Source organism: Vitis riparia, chromosome 13, assembly GCF_004353265.1.
Source record: "Vitis riparia cultivar Riparia Gloire de Montpellier isolate 1030 chromosome 13, EGFV_Vit.rip_1.0, whole genome shotgun sequence".
Lineage (NCBI taxonomy): Eukaryota > Viridiplantae > Streptophyta > Magnoliopsida > Vitales > Vitaceae > Vitis > Vitis riparia.
Genome location: NC_048443.1, coordinates 25,567,829 through 25,585,798, shown reverse-complemented (window position 1 = coordinate 25,585,798; position 17,970 = coordinate 25,567,829). Strand labels below are relative to the sequence as shown.

The 17,970-nt window shown below is 36.8% G+C and overlaps 1 protein-coding gene across 2 annotated transcripts; it reads left to right on the top strand.

Annotated features, from left to right (window-relative positions):
* The first annotated feature begins 1,107 nt into the window (after positions 1 to 1,107).
* Positions 1,108 to 17,925, top strand: LOC117927710 (folylpolyglutamate synthase). Of its 2 annotated transcripts, XM_034847362.1 has the most exons (16): positions 1,108 to 1,418; positions 1,864 to 2,003; positions 2,089 to 2,154; positions 3,741 to 3,850; positions 4,257 to 4,317; positions 12,966 to 13,049; positions 13,236 to 13,292; positions 13,398 to 13,458; positions 14,265 to 14,311; positions 14,456 to 14,533; positions 14,672 to 14,836; positions 14,921 to 15,214; positions 15,748 to 15,826; positions 16,324 to 16,467; positions 16,783 to 16,940; positions 17,392 to 17,925. In XM_034847362.1, the coding sequence occupies exons 1-16, from the start codon at positions 1,409 to 1,411 to the stop codon at positions 17,449 to 17,451; spliced, it is 1,614 nt and encodes a 537-aa protein (XP_034703253.1). In that variant the 5' UTR covers positions 1,108 to 1,408; the 3' UTR covers positions 17,452 to 17,925. The 2 variants fall into 2 exon arrangements, with proteins under 2 accessions (XP_034703253.1, XP_034703254.1); XM_034847363.1 differs by lacking the exons at positions 1,108 to 1,418; positions 3,741 to 3,850 and having other exon boundaries at positions 1,911 to 2,003.
* The last annotated feature ends 45 nt before the right edge of the window (positions 17,926 to 17,970 follow it).

Genomic DNA, 17,970 nt, shown 5'->3' with positions numbered 1-17,970 from the left:
CTTAAAACATTTTTTTTCTCTTTAGTTTGAATTTTATCTTTGAAAATTGATTTATATTAATTAGTTTTAAAAACGAGAAATTATATTATTCTTCTTTTAATTAATTTTTTCCTCAAGATTATAAATAAATGAGATAAATTATAGGATTGTTTTAGGTTTATGGTTATTTTAGATTTTGTTTTTAAAATTAGTGATTTAAAATTATTAAAGTCAATAATTTAGTGTATATTTAGTAAATCAATTTAATAATTTAAAGTGATTTAATAATTTCATTTAAGTTATTAAATATATTTGATAAAATAATTTAATGATATAATTTAAAGTTAAAAATAATTTTAAATAATAAGTAAAAATAATTAAAAGTAAGTATATTTATTTTACTTTTATGGTTATTTGATTTCATTTATCTTCTGATTATTATTTATAAGAATAAATATGTTAGAATAAATTTTAAGTTAATTTAAGTCAATAATCTTAATGTTTAAAATAAAAATTAAATAATAAATTTTAAATCTAAAAATTTAAGTATAATTCAATTTAAAATTAATTTAAATTATTAAATAATAAATATTAAGTTATTTAGAAAAATGTTACATGATATTTATATATACAAAATCCTAAATTCCATACTGTGGAATCTATCTCATTGGATTGTGACTGTACGGAGATACCATGAAAGTTGTAACTTCAAGCAACGTTAACAATCGGCGCTCCCTTATGTAACACATGCCTCCCTTTCTCTGTCTCCTTTTAAACTTTTCATAGGTTTTATCTTCTATCATTCAGACTACCGTTTAACCGCACGAAACATGTTATTCTCTCTATATATTTTATAAATTTTCATATTTTATTTGTTTTTTTTTTTTTAAAAAAAAAAATCCCACGGCAATGCGTAGGGCATGAACCAAGGAAAATTCATCAACACTCCTGATGTAGACACATGCTCCTTTGATTGCGGTGGCGTGGACACTCCCTTTTCCACCAACCGAATTAATACTAGTTCCATGATAAGGAATATATAATCCACTCTATTCAGCCGTCTCACGGGCGGAAGAGTGGAGTGGAGTGGCGACGTTGAGTCAATTACTGGAGTTTTACAGCTTTTAGGTCCGTCAATGGTCCAACTACCCAAGGTTAAAACTATAAACTAATAAAAGGATTTTTGAATCTGGACACAGTGCCAAATAATTGTATATATGGAATAAGGGAATAAAATACATAGATTCGTCTCCTCCTCTCAATCCTCCTATCCGACCCAACGCTCCGGCTCCTTACATTCTTCTTCTGCATTGGATTGGCTCCTGCAACGCCTCTCTTCCTCGTTTTTTTTTTTTTTTTTTTTTCTTTATCAATTCATAGATATTTTCTAATTCTCTCTCTTGAATTGAGAAAACACAGCCACATCGATATGACGGACGGTATGTTTCTTTGTCTCTATTTGTTGTTTGGTTCCTCAGAAAGTGGAGGAAAAATGAAGGAATTTTATATTTTTATTTTTTTTGCTTCTTGATTAAAGAATTAGAAAGGAGGAGCGGAATTCTGAGACAACTAGTTGAGTGAGGCGCAGTGTAGTGGAGACTCACTCAATTTGATTCCAAATGATGAAGCATCTGAGATTCAATTTCATGTTTTTTTTTTTCTTTTCGTATTTTCTCAGAAATAAACGCAGTGAATGATTTTGAATCTGTTGGGTTATGTTATTGAGCGTTAAGGATTTGAGCTGGCTTTGTTCAGTGGAATGATGCTAACAATTGAATCTCAATTTTCACTAGGAAATTTCTGCTTTCCTTGTTCGTGGAATAAGTGATATATGGTTAAAATGGCTGAAATGTCTGAATCTTTTACCTTTTGATGTGTATGAAGGTGATGATGGACTATTGGAATCTACAGTATCTCCATATCAAGAAGTATTGGATGCTTTGTCCTCTTTGATTACTAAACGCAGTCGTGGTGATAAGAGCAACAAGCGGGTTCTCTTTGATGTATTGTTTGATTATCTGAAGGTAGCACTGATGTTAAGATTGGTGTAGTTTTCTGCAATTTTGTACTGTACTTGAGCTGACATTGTATATAAATCTTGAACTTTAGATGCTGGACTTGGATGAACCAATTTCGAAGATGAAAATTATCCATGTGGCAGGCACCAAAGGAAAGGTAGGAACTCTGATTATCATCATCAATTGGTTTTCTAACCATTTTTCAAGTTCTTCTTTACCTCTCTTGTTTGGTTGCTGAGAGAACTGAAAGGGTAAGAAATAGATTTTTGCAGAACATTGGAAAATTTTCCTCAACTAAACCAAATAGTTAATGATTCATGGTAAGATTAATCCTGAATGATATGTAATGTTTGAAATTTTTATTTATTTTCTTTTCCTATATTTTCTCTGCCAGCAAATTGACTCATATTGGAATTTACATAATCAAGTCAACAGACCATGAACCATTTGGTTTTGGGTCATTTGGCTACAGAACCCTGTTCTGCCAATATTTTCTAGTTAGGGCCTATTTCAAAAAAACTCCAGCCTTCTCCTATACCTTGCAGACCCCTCAACCCAGCCAGATCAGTCTTTTTTTTTTGATAGACAATCAACTCAGCCAGATCATTGTTCAACACAGGTTTAGTAATTGGTTTTTGTTTTACATGACTGAATCATTTTGGTCAACAACTCTTGCATCTGATGAGTGCTACATTTTATTTTCTTAATGAATCATTTTTTATTTTGTTATTTATTTGTTTTCTGTTCATCCATCATTATGTCCTCCTTTGGCCATTTATGTATTGTTGTATTTCTTGATTGCTCAAGGTTTTGTACCACAAAGCATGGTTGCTCTTTATTGACTTATAGAATTTCTATTCAGTTTGATTAACATTTTAAGTAAGATGTCCTTCACTATTTTCATTTATAGATTGACCTTTAAAAAATAAATTTAATTCTGCACTTTCAAAAATAATTTGTATTTTTATCCCTTTATTCTGAAGAGAGTTTTTTTCAAACTCCTTGTCACTAGTTTCATTTTCTTTCATTATATGGGGTGTGAATGGGTGATGACATGCTTGTTTGGATGAATAGGTTTTCTTATTGAAGTGGTTCAACAAGGACCTTTTTTCTGGTTAGCCTTAGGCAAATTGCATAGATTAGAGAACACCAGATAGGGGGATGAACCTGGAAAAATGGATGTATATGTAGACCACTGAAGTAAAAGGTGGGAGGACAAAAAGGGCCAATACAAGCACCTAAGCCCACCTATACACTGTAAGCTAACTAGGATTTTTTTTTCTTTTGATAGGTAGGCTAACTAGGAATTGTTGTTATGTGATTACAAATTACTCACTATAATCTTTCATTGATTAAAGGTTACAAAAGCCTGCTTTATGCGATTAGCTTAGGTAGAAAGATCCCCTCTTATCCACTGTGCTCGATTTCCTCCCTTTGTGAATGAATGAGAAAGACGCTTCTTGGTTATCTCATGGTCATCAATGTTGCTATTTTCCTTTTTATATACTCATTTAACCACATTCAAATATTATGCTGTAGTTGTTCTTATCTTAAAACCTTCTGGTTTTAAAGTAATCCTCCTTTATTCTAATTTTGCATCACCCTTGCTCAATCTCTTAAGCAAAAACAATGCTATCAGAGATATTACAGAAGTAAATAATTCCTACCGGTTAAACTTGTTTGTATGGGTTATAACACTCTTTCGTTCCTTTTTTTTTTTTTTTTTTTTTTTAATTTATAAAGGGATCCACATGCACATTTACAGAATCTATATTACGCAACTGTGGCTTTCACACTGGCCTTTTCACATCTCCTCACCTCATTGATGTCCGAGAAAGATTTCGGTTGGATGGGTGAGTTCTTAAAACTTTGTATCAAAGTATACTCTATTGATATACATAAGTTGACTGGAGGAATGGTATATATTGCCCCTCATATTCTTAAATCAGGACTAGTGAATGAGCACTGTCAGTTTTTTCTTTTAATGTCTGACAGTTCAAGGAAGTGACTAAATAGTTTGATTTCAGAGTTTTTAAACTGTACTAGTTCCTTCATAAGTCCTGCTGAAAAGATGGTTCATATCAGTTCTTGAAGCAGTAAATCGCTCTCAGTTGTTGTAGTTGGAAAATTTTGGTGTAATATAATGCCTAGTATTCAGCATAACATATACTCATTTTTTTCTGTTGTGCTGAAAAGACTTTTCTCAACGTATAGAAACTCTAAATGTGGTAACTTCTCAATTCTATTTAACTGCTGCAGTGTGGAAATATGTGAGGAGAAGTTTTTGGCATACTTCTGGTGGTGTTGGGACAGATTAAAGGTGTGTATGTCTGCATCAACTCTTGATTTTCTTTTGAATTCTTTCCTCAAGTCTAGCTTTGCGCACGATCTTCTTTTGCATTGGTCTTCAAGTTATTTTTGTGACTAATAAACTGAACCACAAAGTGGAAGATTTCATTTTTGTTCTTTTTAAATAAATATCCTTGAAGTTGTTACACAATTTATTAAATGCTTGCCAAATTTTATTTTCTCTATGCAACTGTATTCTGCATATGTTCATGGATGATGCCTCGAGTCTATTTCAAAGAGATGTTGACATATCTTATCTAATGAGATATAAAGTGGCATAAAAAGTTGATTTTCAAGAGTTTCTACTGAGTAATTTTATTTGACCTTTTGGGTCAAAATGTTGTGCAATGACCGCTGGAACAGCTCTAATTTGGAATCAAACTAAAAAAAAAAAAAAAATAGGGAAAAGGGAGGCAATCCTGTGAATCATCAATGTTGAGAGAGAGAGAAAGAAGAAAAACCTTAATTCTCATTAATGTAATGATCTACTTACAATTGAGAAATATATATATATACAAGGCTAGGAGTCCTAACTACCATACATGTATCCTATATTAACAAGGAAAGGTTATATACTATAAATACATTATATTCAACACTCCCCCTCAAGCTGGAGCATATACGTCATATGCACCAAGCTTGTTACAAATATATTTAATCCTAGGACCTCTGAGAGATTTAGTGAAGATGTCAGCTAGTTGATCATTTGAATTAACAAAACTTGTAGCAACACATCCTGATGCGATCTTCTCTCTAATGAAATGACAGTCAACTTCAATATGTTTGGTCCTTTCATGAAAGACTGGATTGGATGCAATATGTAATGCGGCCTGGTTATCACATATGAGTTTCATCTGTTCATCCTTTCCAAATCTCAACTCTAGAAGAAGATGTCTCAACCATATGAGTTCACATGTTGCCAAAGCCATAGCTCGATACTCGGCTTCAGCGCTAGATCTGGCCACTACATCTTGTTTCTTACTCTTCCAAGATATTAGATTACCTCCAATAAAAACACAGTACCCTGAAGTGGAACGTCTATCTGTGGGTGAGCCAGCCCAATCTGCATCTGTGTAACCAACAACCTGAGTATGACCTCTGTTCTCGTACAACACACCTTGGCCTGGTGTACTTTTGATATATCGAAGAATGCGGATTACAGCATCCCAATGGCTATCACATGGTGACTGTAGGAATTGACTAACAACACTCACAGGAAAAGAAATGTCTGGACGAGTAATGGTGAGATAGTTCAATTTACCTACGAGCCGTCGATATCTCCCGGGGTCTCCTAAAGGCTCCCCCTGTCCTGGTACAAGTTTGACATTCGGATCCATAGGTGTGTCTACCGGTTTACAGTCTAACATACCAGTTTCTTCCAGGATGTCTAAAGCATACTTCCTTTGGGAAAGGACCACAGCAGAACTGGATTGAGCTATCTCAATTCCCAAGAAATACTTGAGTTTCCCCAAGTCTTTGGTCTGAAAGTGGGTAAAAAGGTGTTGCTTTAGTTTCTGAATACCATCCTGATCACTGCCTGTAATGACGATGTCGTCCACATAAACAACCAGATAAATACACTGCCCCAAAGAGTTATGATGATAGAAAACTGAATGGTCTGCTGTACTGCGAAGCATGCCAAACTCTTGAACAACAGAACTAAAACGGCTAAACCATGCTCGAGGAGATTGTTTCAAGCCATATAGAGAACGGCGTAACCTGCATACTAAACCAGACTCCCCCTGAGCAACAAAACCAGGAGGTTGCTCCATATAAACTTCCTCGGCAAGATCACCATGAAGGAAGGCATTTTTAATATCCAATTGATAAAGAGGCCAAGAACACATGGCAGCCATGGAGAGAAGCAGACGAACAGAAGCAATCTTGGCAACCGGAGAGAATGTGTCACCATAATCAGAACCATAAACCTGAGTATAGCCTTTAGCAACTAAGCGGGCCTTAAGGCGATCAACATGACCATCAGGACCAACCTTAACTGCGTAAACCCAACGACAACCAACGGTAGATTTACCCGAGGGTAAAACAACAAGATCCCAAGTGCCATTAGAGTGCAGAGCAGCCATTTCATCCACCATTGCCTGTCGCCAGCCTGGATGGGAAAGAGCTTCATGGGTGCTCTTTGGAAGAGAAACAGAGGATATAGCAGAAACAAAAGCAGAATAGGGTGAAGATAATCGATGATAACTCAAAAAATTGTAAATAGGATGAGGATTACGAGTAGAGCGAGTACCTTTCCGAACAGCAATGGGTAAGTCATTAGGAGAAGGCAGAGCCGGGGTAGGTGAAGCCGAAGGGATAGGAAGTGAGTCAGCAGGTGCCTCAGCAAAAGGGAGAGGAGCAACGACACGAGGGCGACGATGATAAACCTGAAGTGGCCGAGGAGGCATAGCATCAGGTGGGGAGACAATGGGAATAGGCAAGACTTCAGAAACAGGAAGAGACTCAGAAGTGGTGGAAAAGAATGGTGAGTCCTCAAAGAAGGTGACATCAGCGGAGATAAAGTATCGATGAGTCTCAAGGGAATAACAACGATAACCCTTCTGAAGTCTAGAGTATCCCAAGAAGAGACACTTCATGGCTTTGGCGGAAAGCTTGTCCTGTCCAGGAGTGAGAATATGAACAAAGCAAGTACAACCAAAGACACGAGGAGGAAGGAAATAAAGTGGTTGGTCAGGGAAGAGAAGGGAGTGAGGAATCTGATCATGTAAGACAGAGGAGGGCATACGATTAATCAAATAACAAGCGGTAAGAACAGCGTCCCCCCAAAAACGAAAAGGAACATTGCTATGGAGGAGGAGAGTACGAGCCGTCTCAACAAGATGTCGATTCTTGCGTTCAGCTACCCCATTTTGTTGAGGAGTATGAGCACAAGAAGACTGATGAAGAATCCCATGATGAGACATAAACGAAGTAAATGGGGCTGAAAAATATTCCCTGGCATTGTCACTGCGTAACACACGAATAGAAACATTGAACTGGGTTTGGATTTCAGCATAAAATTTCTGGAAAATAGAGAATAACTCAGCTCGATTTTTCATTAAAAATAACCAAGTACATCGAGAATAATCATCAATGAAAGTGACAAAATACTGAAATCCTAAAGTAGACGCAGTCCGACAAGGACCCCAAACATCAGTGTGGACAAGCTCAAAAGGAGACTTTGCCCGATTATTCAAACGCTTTGGAACGAGACACGAGTATGTTTCCCAAGCTGACATGACTCACACGGAAGCGACGATAAAGTGGAAAAACGAGGGACCATCTTCTGGAACTTGGAGAGACTAGGGTGGCCCAGACGATTGTGAATGAGGAGAGGAGCATCAGTGGAAATGCAAACTGCAGGAGATGAATCCGAGGTGAGGTGATAGAGGCCTTGAGACTCACGTCCTATGCCAATCGTCTTCCCCGTACTCCGGTCCTGCAAGGTCACAAATTTATCAGAAAAGGTAATAGAGCAATTAAGAGTACGAGTGATTTTGCTGATGGAAATAAGATTAAAAGGACATTCAGGAGTATAAAGGACAGAAGTGAGAGGTAGAGAAGGCAAAGGAAGGGCCAAACCAATACCTTTAGCCACAGTTTGAGAACCATTAGCTAAGGTAACATTAGGTAAAGCAGAGGTAGTAGTAATAGAGGAGAAAAGATCCTTATTACCAGATAAGTGATCAGAAGCTCCAGAATCTAGAATCCAGGGTCCAAGAGAAGATGTGTGGGTAAGGCAGGCAGAGGCATTACCAGGCTGGGCAACAGAGGCAACAGAAGCCTGAGATGCGGAAGAGCTCGGAGCTTGAGGCAGCGGAGAATCAGAGGACTGGGCCACATGGGCAGTGCGAGGAGGTCGTCCATGTAACTGATAGCAACGATCGCGAGTGTGGCCAAGTTTATTGCAATAGGTGCAATGAGGACGTTGACCTCTACCTCGGGTACCACTACGGCCTCCTCGAGAGTTAGTTTGAGAAACTAACACAGAAGAATCTGAAGTGCTATCAAATGGCAAAGTCTGAGTGGAGGAGATACGGAGGAGGCGAGCAAACACATCATCCAAGGACGGAACTGATGAACTACCAAGAATCTGATCGCGGACAGGCTCAAGATCCGGACGGAGGCCAATAAGAGTAAGAACCATGAAGAACTTGTCAAGCTGTGTTTGTTGAGCCCCAACATCAGGAGTAAGAGGCATCACAGTCAAGAACTCCTCCTTAAGAGAGGCAATCTGGCCAATATAAGTAGATAGATCCAAGTCCTGTTGGCTGAGATGGACAATTGCAGAAGCCACCTTATAAAGACGCTGGATATCATTCGTATATAATCCTTTGGCCTGAGTCCAAAATTTAAAACAAGTTTTGTAGGCCCGAAGATGAAGAAGAATCTTGGGATCAACCGATTGCCATAATACACTACATAACTGTGCATCTATCTTCCTCCACTGTACGCGGTCAACCTCAGGGATATCTGCCTCCTGTGTAATCAAGTGATCCTCATATCCTTGACCCATAAACCAAAGTTCAACAGACGCAGACCAGGAAAGATAATTGTCACTGCCAACCAATTTCTCCGAAGTAATCATAGGAGATCCAGATATAACAGCGGAAAAAATGGAATTTTTAGTAGTCATATCTACTTATCTGAAGAATGAAGTATGTTTGGATCGAAGAGAGCCCTAATACGGCTTCAGATTGCGGCGTGGCACCACCGAAAAAGGGAGACGGCCTCAGATCGCGGCGTGGTACCACCAGAAAGGTAGAAGAACACTTCCCAAGGCACGTGCAGGGATTGGAGTGGAGAAAAAGTAGTCGGAGCTTCGCCGGAAAGGCTGTTTGGAGGGCCGACGGAGACAAAAATCCCCAAAAGAGGTATGTGTAGGGCTCGGATGGGAGAACCAGGGAGGTAGGGAGGCTGGTCGGCGTCAGGCGAAGCTGGAGGAGGAGGTGCGTCGCCGGAAAAGGCCTCACGCGCCCTCACGCGCCGGCGCGTGAGATTCAGTCGCCGGCCGGAAATTTGCGCGTGGACGGCGCGTGGATGGGATTTTGGTGCCGGTGCCTTCACAAAAGTTGTAGATCTCCTCCAGGCGCTCCTTCTGGTATAGTCGGTGTCGGAAAAATACGTCGCCGGAAAAGTCGCCGGAAAAGCTCGCCGGAAAATTCGCCGGAAAAGTTCGCCGGCGGTGAGTAGTTTCTGTCGACGATCCGAATGACCGGAAAGTATTGGAAGATGGGGAAGGTGACCGGAATGAAACACGGTCACCGGAAGGTTTCCCGGAGTTGATGACACGGGAAACAAGAAAGAATTAGGTTTTCTTCCTTGGCTCTGATACCATGTTGAGAGAGAGAGAAAGAAGAAAAACCTTAATTCTCATTAATGTAATGATCTACTTACAATTGAGAAATATATATATATACAAGGCTAGGAGTCCTAACTACCATACATGTATCCTATATTAACAAGGAAAGGTTATATACTATAAATACATTATATTCAACAATCAATAATAAGTTTAGCATTTACAGTACACAGATTCTAGACATGGTGAAAAACTAAAAGCACACATGCTAAAAGACAAATAACAAGGGATATTTTGAAGCCAAAGCAATTTTTATGGTTTAGCGCCTGGAATGAATAGAGAAATTTTCTAACAAGAGAGTCAAGTGGTATCCATATGATGTGCACTTGGGGGTCCTTATCTTGAGCATTTTGGGTAACTTTTTTATGATCTTTTGGTAAATTTGGGACATTTGAGTTAGGGCTTTGTTTTTGGTATTTTCCATGAGATTGTGCTAACTTGTAGGCAACTACATACCATGTCAAGGTTACCTCAATGAGATTGTTACCTATATAAGATGCGTTAACATTGTGAGATTTGGTTTAACCCTGAGGTGGAAAACAATATTTGAATTGTGAGATGGACTCATGGCTATTGAGATTCCTTAAATTTTTATTTTTATTTTTTAATTTTCTTTCTTTTAATAGGAGGATTGTGAGATTATTTAATCTTCATTAAAATCCTATGAAGTTGTTATCATGTATGAAATCAAACCAAGCTGGTCTTCTTTTCTCTTTTCCTTTCTAAACATGTGTGAGAGATGGTATATTTTATGCGTGATCATTATTTGTACCAACCTATTGATATCCATTATTTTTCAAACTAGGTGATTTGGCTTGGCATTTTGAAATAGTCAAGAGGGACTTGCGTTAGTTTTATATGGAAGTTTAAGTGGACCATATTTTTCTTGTTGGCCAGGAATAAGAGATTTATATTAATAGGCACCTAGCAAAACAAGGAGAGTTCTACCTTTGGTACATAGGAAGTGTACAAAGTGGCGTTAAAGAAATAAAAACAACAAAACAAAAGTATAGACCCTAAATTATCCTAATCCCCCCCAAACAATCAATGAACTTCCTAAAGGGTCGATTAAGAGATGGTAGCAGTTCCTCGATCTCAGTCCAAGGAGCCAAGGTGAGGAGAAGGAAGATTAGTAGGCATGTGGGTATATCTGGACCATTCAAACATAATATCAAGGGGAGAGGTCTATAGACCCAAATTTGAAGGAAGTATAGGAATTAGGATGAATGAAGAAGATATAGATAAAACTTCAATTACTAAGCTAGAGTGGAGAATTCTTATTAATAGTGATAGCATTTGGCTTAGGGTTATGAGGGAAAAATATATTAAAAACTATCAAGATCCCTAAAAAGGAAGGGGATTCTATTGTTTGGGAGAAAGTTATTGAGCATAGAAAATAAATTGGAGCTAGGCTAAAAGGGTACATAAGAGATGGTAGGAAAGTCAGCTTCCAGATGGACTTCTAGGTTTATATGGCGCCTCTTGTTTATGGATAAAAATCATTTACATTATATTGCATCAATTGGGATGCTAAAATGAATGACTTTTTAATCAGGATTCCTAGGAGTGGAATCTCCAATCTATTCCCTCAATCCAACCCTCAAATATTTTAGCAGGTATTAGACCAATTCCTATCTCATCCTCTTCCACCTGTAATAGGATTTCTTGGGGATTCTTTCAAGATGGTAAGTTCACCCTTAAATAAAACAATATGGGCAATGAGAAATCCTTCGACGCACCTTAGCTCCAAAGTTATGTATTGGATTTGGAAGTTAAATCTTATATCGAAAAATAAAATTCTTCTTATGGTTGGTCATTTAAGAAATCCTCCCTACTTGTGAGTATCTAATATCTAGAAGAATCAAAATTACAAACATGTGTCATCTATGCAATCAAAGTACTGAAAACATTGACCCATATTTTTCGAAAATGCCCTTTTGTTCAAGGAATTTGGGATCACATCAATTTCAATCATCCTATGCCTGTATCATATGATAGCAAATTTTTATCTTAGCTTGAAATAGTGTACAAAAACGACAAAATTAATTATTAAATTTTCAATTGTCTTGTGGAAAAATTTTCATTATCATGTGGAATGTATAAGTTCATAGAAATCAAATAGCGTTTAAGAAGAATCATCCCAAACTATTTCTTGTTATTGAGAAAGCTACTTTAAACTTACAAAATCTTCAAGAATATATGAGTGACTCTTTTCTTCAAAATCAAGGGTGTAATGTTCTTTGAGTGGTTCAAAAATGGATTTGATGGATTCTTGCCATCAATGAAAGATTCAAACTAAATTTTGATGTATCAGGGATGAGGAATAAAACTGTTTCAAGATGGATGATTAGAGACTATAATGGAATTATCAAAATGATTGCAAGTAGGTGCCTAGGTAATGCATCAATAATTGTTGCAAAATGTATGACTTTAAGAGATGGCGTGCTAGCTTCTAAGAACAATGGTTCTTGAATCTAGAAATTGAAAGCAACTCAAAAATAGTAATAGATTGTTATAATAAAAAGAGTAGAATTCCTCTTTTTATATTAATGTAGGATATTTAGAAGTTAACTCAAAACCTAAATATTTACAATTGTGACCATATTTATAGAAAAACAAATAGAACAACAACTTGTTTAGCTACGAAAAGTATTTGTAATGTAGAATCTACAATTGGGAGGTCAAAATTTTCTAGAAATTTGAGTAGAATTTGTAGATATTCTATCTTGTTATTTCTTTCAACAGAGAAAAAAGGCGAGGGTGGAGGACTCTTTTGCAGCTTGCCCTAAGTGTGGAAACCAACCTGAACTGGATGTACTCAAGTCAACCATTTGGCTTTGGATTAGACTCCATGTCTGGACCAACTTGGAACCAACCTGATTATTTTTATTTTCTTTAAAAAATGATTTTAGAGATTTTTGTGTGTTTATGTGTGAGAGTGTATGCATGCATGTGTATTTTTTCCATTGTCCTTCATTAGGGCTGACACCTTAACATATAGGATCCAAACCATTGCCAGGCTTCTGTTGTCATTTATTCTGAGCTCTTATTTTGTCATTACTACAAAAGTTAAGGGAATAGCATAAAAATAATCTACTCATGTTGTTTGAATAGTTGATAAATTAGTATCTGCAAATCTATGGTGATATCATATTAAGCACTGATGAGGAAAAATGAAATAATTTCATTTTATAACTGTTTCTTTTGAGCAAATGATGTTTTCATTCCTGCTTGTGTCTCATTTTCTACATGTGCAGGAAAAAACTGATGAGGATGTACCAATGCCTACTTTCTTTCACTTCATTGCCTTACTTGCCTTCAAGATATTTGCTGCAGAGCAGGTATATGATTGTATATCCTTTATCATATACATTTCTGTTTATCTATGTTTTAAACGCAAAACATCTACTACTCCATGGATCTTTTTTCTTTTCTTTTCTTTGTTTCTCTTATAGAATTATGTGGACCTGAAAACATTGTCTAAGCATTACTTACATGCAGATATAAATTTCTAAATTTTTATGTAGGTAGATGTTGTTATATTGGAGGTTGGATTAGGAGGAAGGCTTGATGCAACAAATGTGGTATGTTTAATTGTTGTTTGAACAAGAAACTGAAAGATGTATATGATCTGAAACAATTTATCATTGATATATATATATATATATATATATGCCACCATTTTTCAGGTGCAGGAGCCTATTGTGTGTGGTATAACTTCCCTTGGGTATGACCACATGGAAATTCTTGGTTAGTACTTATCTCTTGAATGTGTCAGTGTAACTACTTGTCTTGATTTTAGTATGCTGTTTGTGATAATATAAATGTCAGTTTGGTATGCTATCTAAATAGTTCTTGTGAAATGCTGATATATGCCATAATGCTGGTTGTGATATGCAATATGATCTATTCAAATAGAAAAAAAGGGAACTACTTGTGATTTGTGAGATAACTTTGCATATCTATTTTCCAATACTACTTACTAATAATTGTTTAGTAAACTGTCATACGTATAAATTCACAATTCTTGTCTTTCTTTTCCCAATAATAATAAAGTTAAGAAGGCAATCACCTGTATAGTCTTGCTTTGGGGGTTCTGGGAGGGATAGATTGGTTATGGACCTGGCTTTCAGTATTTTTGCTTGAGAATTGAAATTATTTCACGCTTGACCATCCAAGAAGTTACCTTGGTCCAGAGCAAGACATGAAAACATGATTCATATGATGCTGGGTTACCTTAGACAATGAGGGCCGCCTTAGGTTGCTAGCTGTCTAAAAACTATGCTTATATCATTTAAGATATTATGTGATTTTCATTTCCTTTCAAGTTTAGGAATATACATGGTTATGTTTAAAAATGCGCATAGCCCTGTGTGTGTTTGTCTAAAAATGACATAATATCTCGGCTGTGATCTCTGTGTACATTCTTTCTCATTTTTCATCTTTTATGTGCAAGTTACTGAGAAATATGTGGAGTCTCAATTCTGAAAGGGTGGCTGAACTTGGAATAATTGCTCACATAATTGTTCTGTTTTGTGCTGGAATACTATTAACAGGACATACACTTGGAGAAATTGCAGGGGAGAAGGCCGGTATCTTCAAGGTGTTGTTTGGAACTACCTTTCCATTAAATACTTAATCTTGGTCAATAAGAAGTGCTTCTTACGTCCAATACAGTTCTGTCTCTTTAATTACTTTGTTTTATACTTGTCTTTTTTTTTTTCCTTCTCTTTTCCCTTTCATGTAGCGTGGAGTTCCTGCATTTACCGTGCCCCAACCTGAGGAAGCGATGTGTGTACTTGAAGCAAAAGCTTCTCAGTTAGATGTAAGTTATTTTCATTAATATTTCTGCTTTAAAATTAATGTATGGTTGACCTGAAAGCATAAAGATGGACTTATGCAACTTGATTAACAGAAGGCTGTGGTATCTTTTGATCATCTGATCTAACCATGCTGATTATAGGTACCTCTTCAAGTAATACCCCCAATGGACGCCAGCTTGCTCAATGGTCTAAAACTTGGGCTTGAAGGTGAGCACCAATATCTAAATGCTGGTCTTGCCATTGCACTGTGCTCTACTTGGCTTCAAAGAACCAGCCATCTTGAAATCAACTACCTGGAACAGACTGTAAGTTCTATCACATGGAAAATGTTCTTTCGGGAGCATGTTTTGTTATATTAAATGGGATTTGTTGTTTCTGTATGGAAATAGAGCTCTCTACCTGAGCAGTTTATTAAGGGGCTAACAACAGCCAGTTTACAAGGGCGGGCTCAGATTGTTCCTGATCGTTGTATCAATATTGAAAGCCCTGGAGATTTGGTTTTTTATTTGGATGGAGCTCACAGTCCTGAAAGCATGGAAATATGCGCAAGATGGTTTTCTCTTGCCATTAAAGAAGATGATCAGCAACCGACTTTGAATTATCAACCACAGGATGATGTTGGATCCTCACGTGAATTGGTGCAGAAGGATTATCATGGAACTTCCAGGAAGAACACCACACAGGTAAGCATAATTCTCAGTGCTCTTGGATCTGTTCTCTTTGTGGATTCATTGGAAATTAGTTGGGAAAGTAAAATTACAAAGCATATAGGCACACACCCACGCAAACACATACACAGTGGAAAAAACCCCTCAAAGATGGCTAGGTTTGCCTGAAGGCCCTACCAACTATTTGATAAGTGTGCATTAAGTGAAAAGGAGGAGATTGATAGATCTTACTCCAAAAAGTCCCTTAAAATTTTATTTTTGAAGAAAAACTATTCTTCATGACATAATTATGCTTCATTCACAAAGCACCCAGCCACATGGATGCATCCTTGGAAAATATGCTGGCAAGTGACATTTAGATGAGATGAAAGATATTCAAAACTCTTCAGATAGATGTAAGATTCCCAGCCCTTCTTCATTGAGAGCTTTTATGAATAGGAAGTGTTTATTAGTATCTACTTATCATTGAAAATTTTGGCTATTTGTGTTCTAATGCTTGTTTCTATTTTGCATGGTACTAAGATAGTATTGTTGAAAAATACGTGCAGATACTTTTGTTCAATTGTATGTCAGTGCGGGATCCTCATTTGCTTCTTCCACACTTGATGAATACATGTGCTAGTCATGGTAAGTATCAAAACAAGATCCATCTTTAGATTCATTCACTCAAAATCTGTTTGTAACAAGAGATGATTGTCAGATGCAGATGGAATAATATTAGAAATGGTTAAGTTACATGAAACTCCAAACTACTAAGGATGAAGCTATCTGATCTTAGGGTGTGTTTGGTACCTGAGAATAGGAACGAAAGTAGGAATGGAAACGGAGGTGAATCAGAATGCCATGTGGAAAAGAGGAATCAAAATCCCTATGAGAATGGATTTTAGTTTTCATGATAATGCTTTTTTATTCTTATTCTTATTTCTAATAAGTAATCCAAATATAATAATGAATGAGAAATTTCCCATTCCCATTCCCTATTCCCACATACCAAACACACTATTAGAGTTAATAGTTAAACCTCTGATGAGCAATAAGAAAGAGAGAATTTATCCAAATAAATAAATAAATAAACAAAAACCTTTGATGGTCATGGAATTTAAAATGTGAAATTGATGGTTCAGGCGTCCACTTCAAGCAGGCGCTCTTTGTGCCAAATATATCAGTATACAATAGGGTTGGATCTCATGCTTTCCCCCTGACCGATTTGCAAGTTGACCTGTCATGGCAGTTGACTCTTCAAAGACTATGGGAGAGCCTCATCCATGGTATGCATTCCTTCAATCTTATTGAGATCATAAAAAATTTCACTGTTTCTTTATCAATATGCTTGTATTCTAACTTCACCTGTTGCTACAGCAGTGAACCAAACTCCTTTTTACCGGTGGTTACACTTGGTATAGTTTAATTATTTCATAATTCTTTCATGGAAATTGGGATGTAATTTGAACTAATCAGTCATTATCTTGTTTCACTTGCTTGGTGGGTGTTTTGATAATTTCTTTCATTAATCAGGAGGTGTTATGAGGCAGCTTGTTTTCTTTGACTTGATCTGTATGTTTGATGAACTTTTGACTTAATAGGAGGGGATGTCAAGAACATAGAGACTCGTGAAGAAGGAAAAGATGATACAGAAAAAAGTGTGATAAGTTGTGAGAATAGCACTGTGTTTCCTTCTCTTCCATTAGCCATTAAATGGCTCAGGGACAGTGTTCGACAGAATCAATCTGTTCGCTTTCAGGTAATGCCAACCTTCTTTTGGAACAAAATTGATATATATGTATATCTCAGATTCATCATCCTGTTTGGGAAAAACTTTTTTATTTTTATTTTGCTCTTTTTAAACTTTGGTCTCCTGATTGTTCTCACTGAGCATGTGAAACTGAAGCTTATATTTGAAAGTCGAAAATCTTTGAGAAAGAAGAGAAATTAACATCAATTCAATCTTTTGATGACTTTTCATCATAGGGTTTATGTTGTGGGGTACTATGGTACAGTTTTGCCCTGCCTATTATGGGATGAAATTGTCTTACTAAATACTGTCAAGTCATTTAATCTTGATTGCTTGGGAAGCCCTTGAGACCAGTTCTCATAAAAATATAAGAGCTTAGCATATAAAAATCCCATTGATTTTTCTTACTTATCTTTAGTTAATATAGCATTTTCTATTTTCCTTGTAATTGATTCATCAGGTTCTTGTGACGGGTTCATTACATCTTGTGGGTGATGTGTTGAGATTAGTGAAGAAGTGAGGCATGGGATCTAATGCCGAAGACCCCTTTAGTCGCATGCGGTTCGCTCTGCAACGAGGTTCCGTATTTATTCCCGATTGCAAGGCTTCATGCAAACATTTAAAGCCCACTTACCCATCTACTCCAATCCAACCTGATACTACTTCACCAAACGCTCAAGAGAATGAAATGAGTTTTTGGATCATTTTTGGTACGGTAGCCTCCTTTACAATTGAGGCACAGCAGGAGTGGTCCCACTCCATGCTGTAACTAATCTTGGCATCTCCGGGATTTTAGACATTCCTTACATTTTGTTGAAGATTGTTGTCTTTTAACCACATACTCAGAAGTTTCACATCTCTTGTGCTCGATGCATTTTACATTTTGACTCTAGGCTTTTGGATTCTCATTTCTTGACTTTATTTTTTCCCAAATTAATATTGTATTGGGGATTTTGTTTCAAAAAAAGAATCATAATTCAAAAGAATTGAGGGACATTGGTTACCCTGAAATTGGAGAATCATACGAGGATTTACAGGT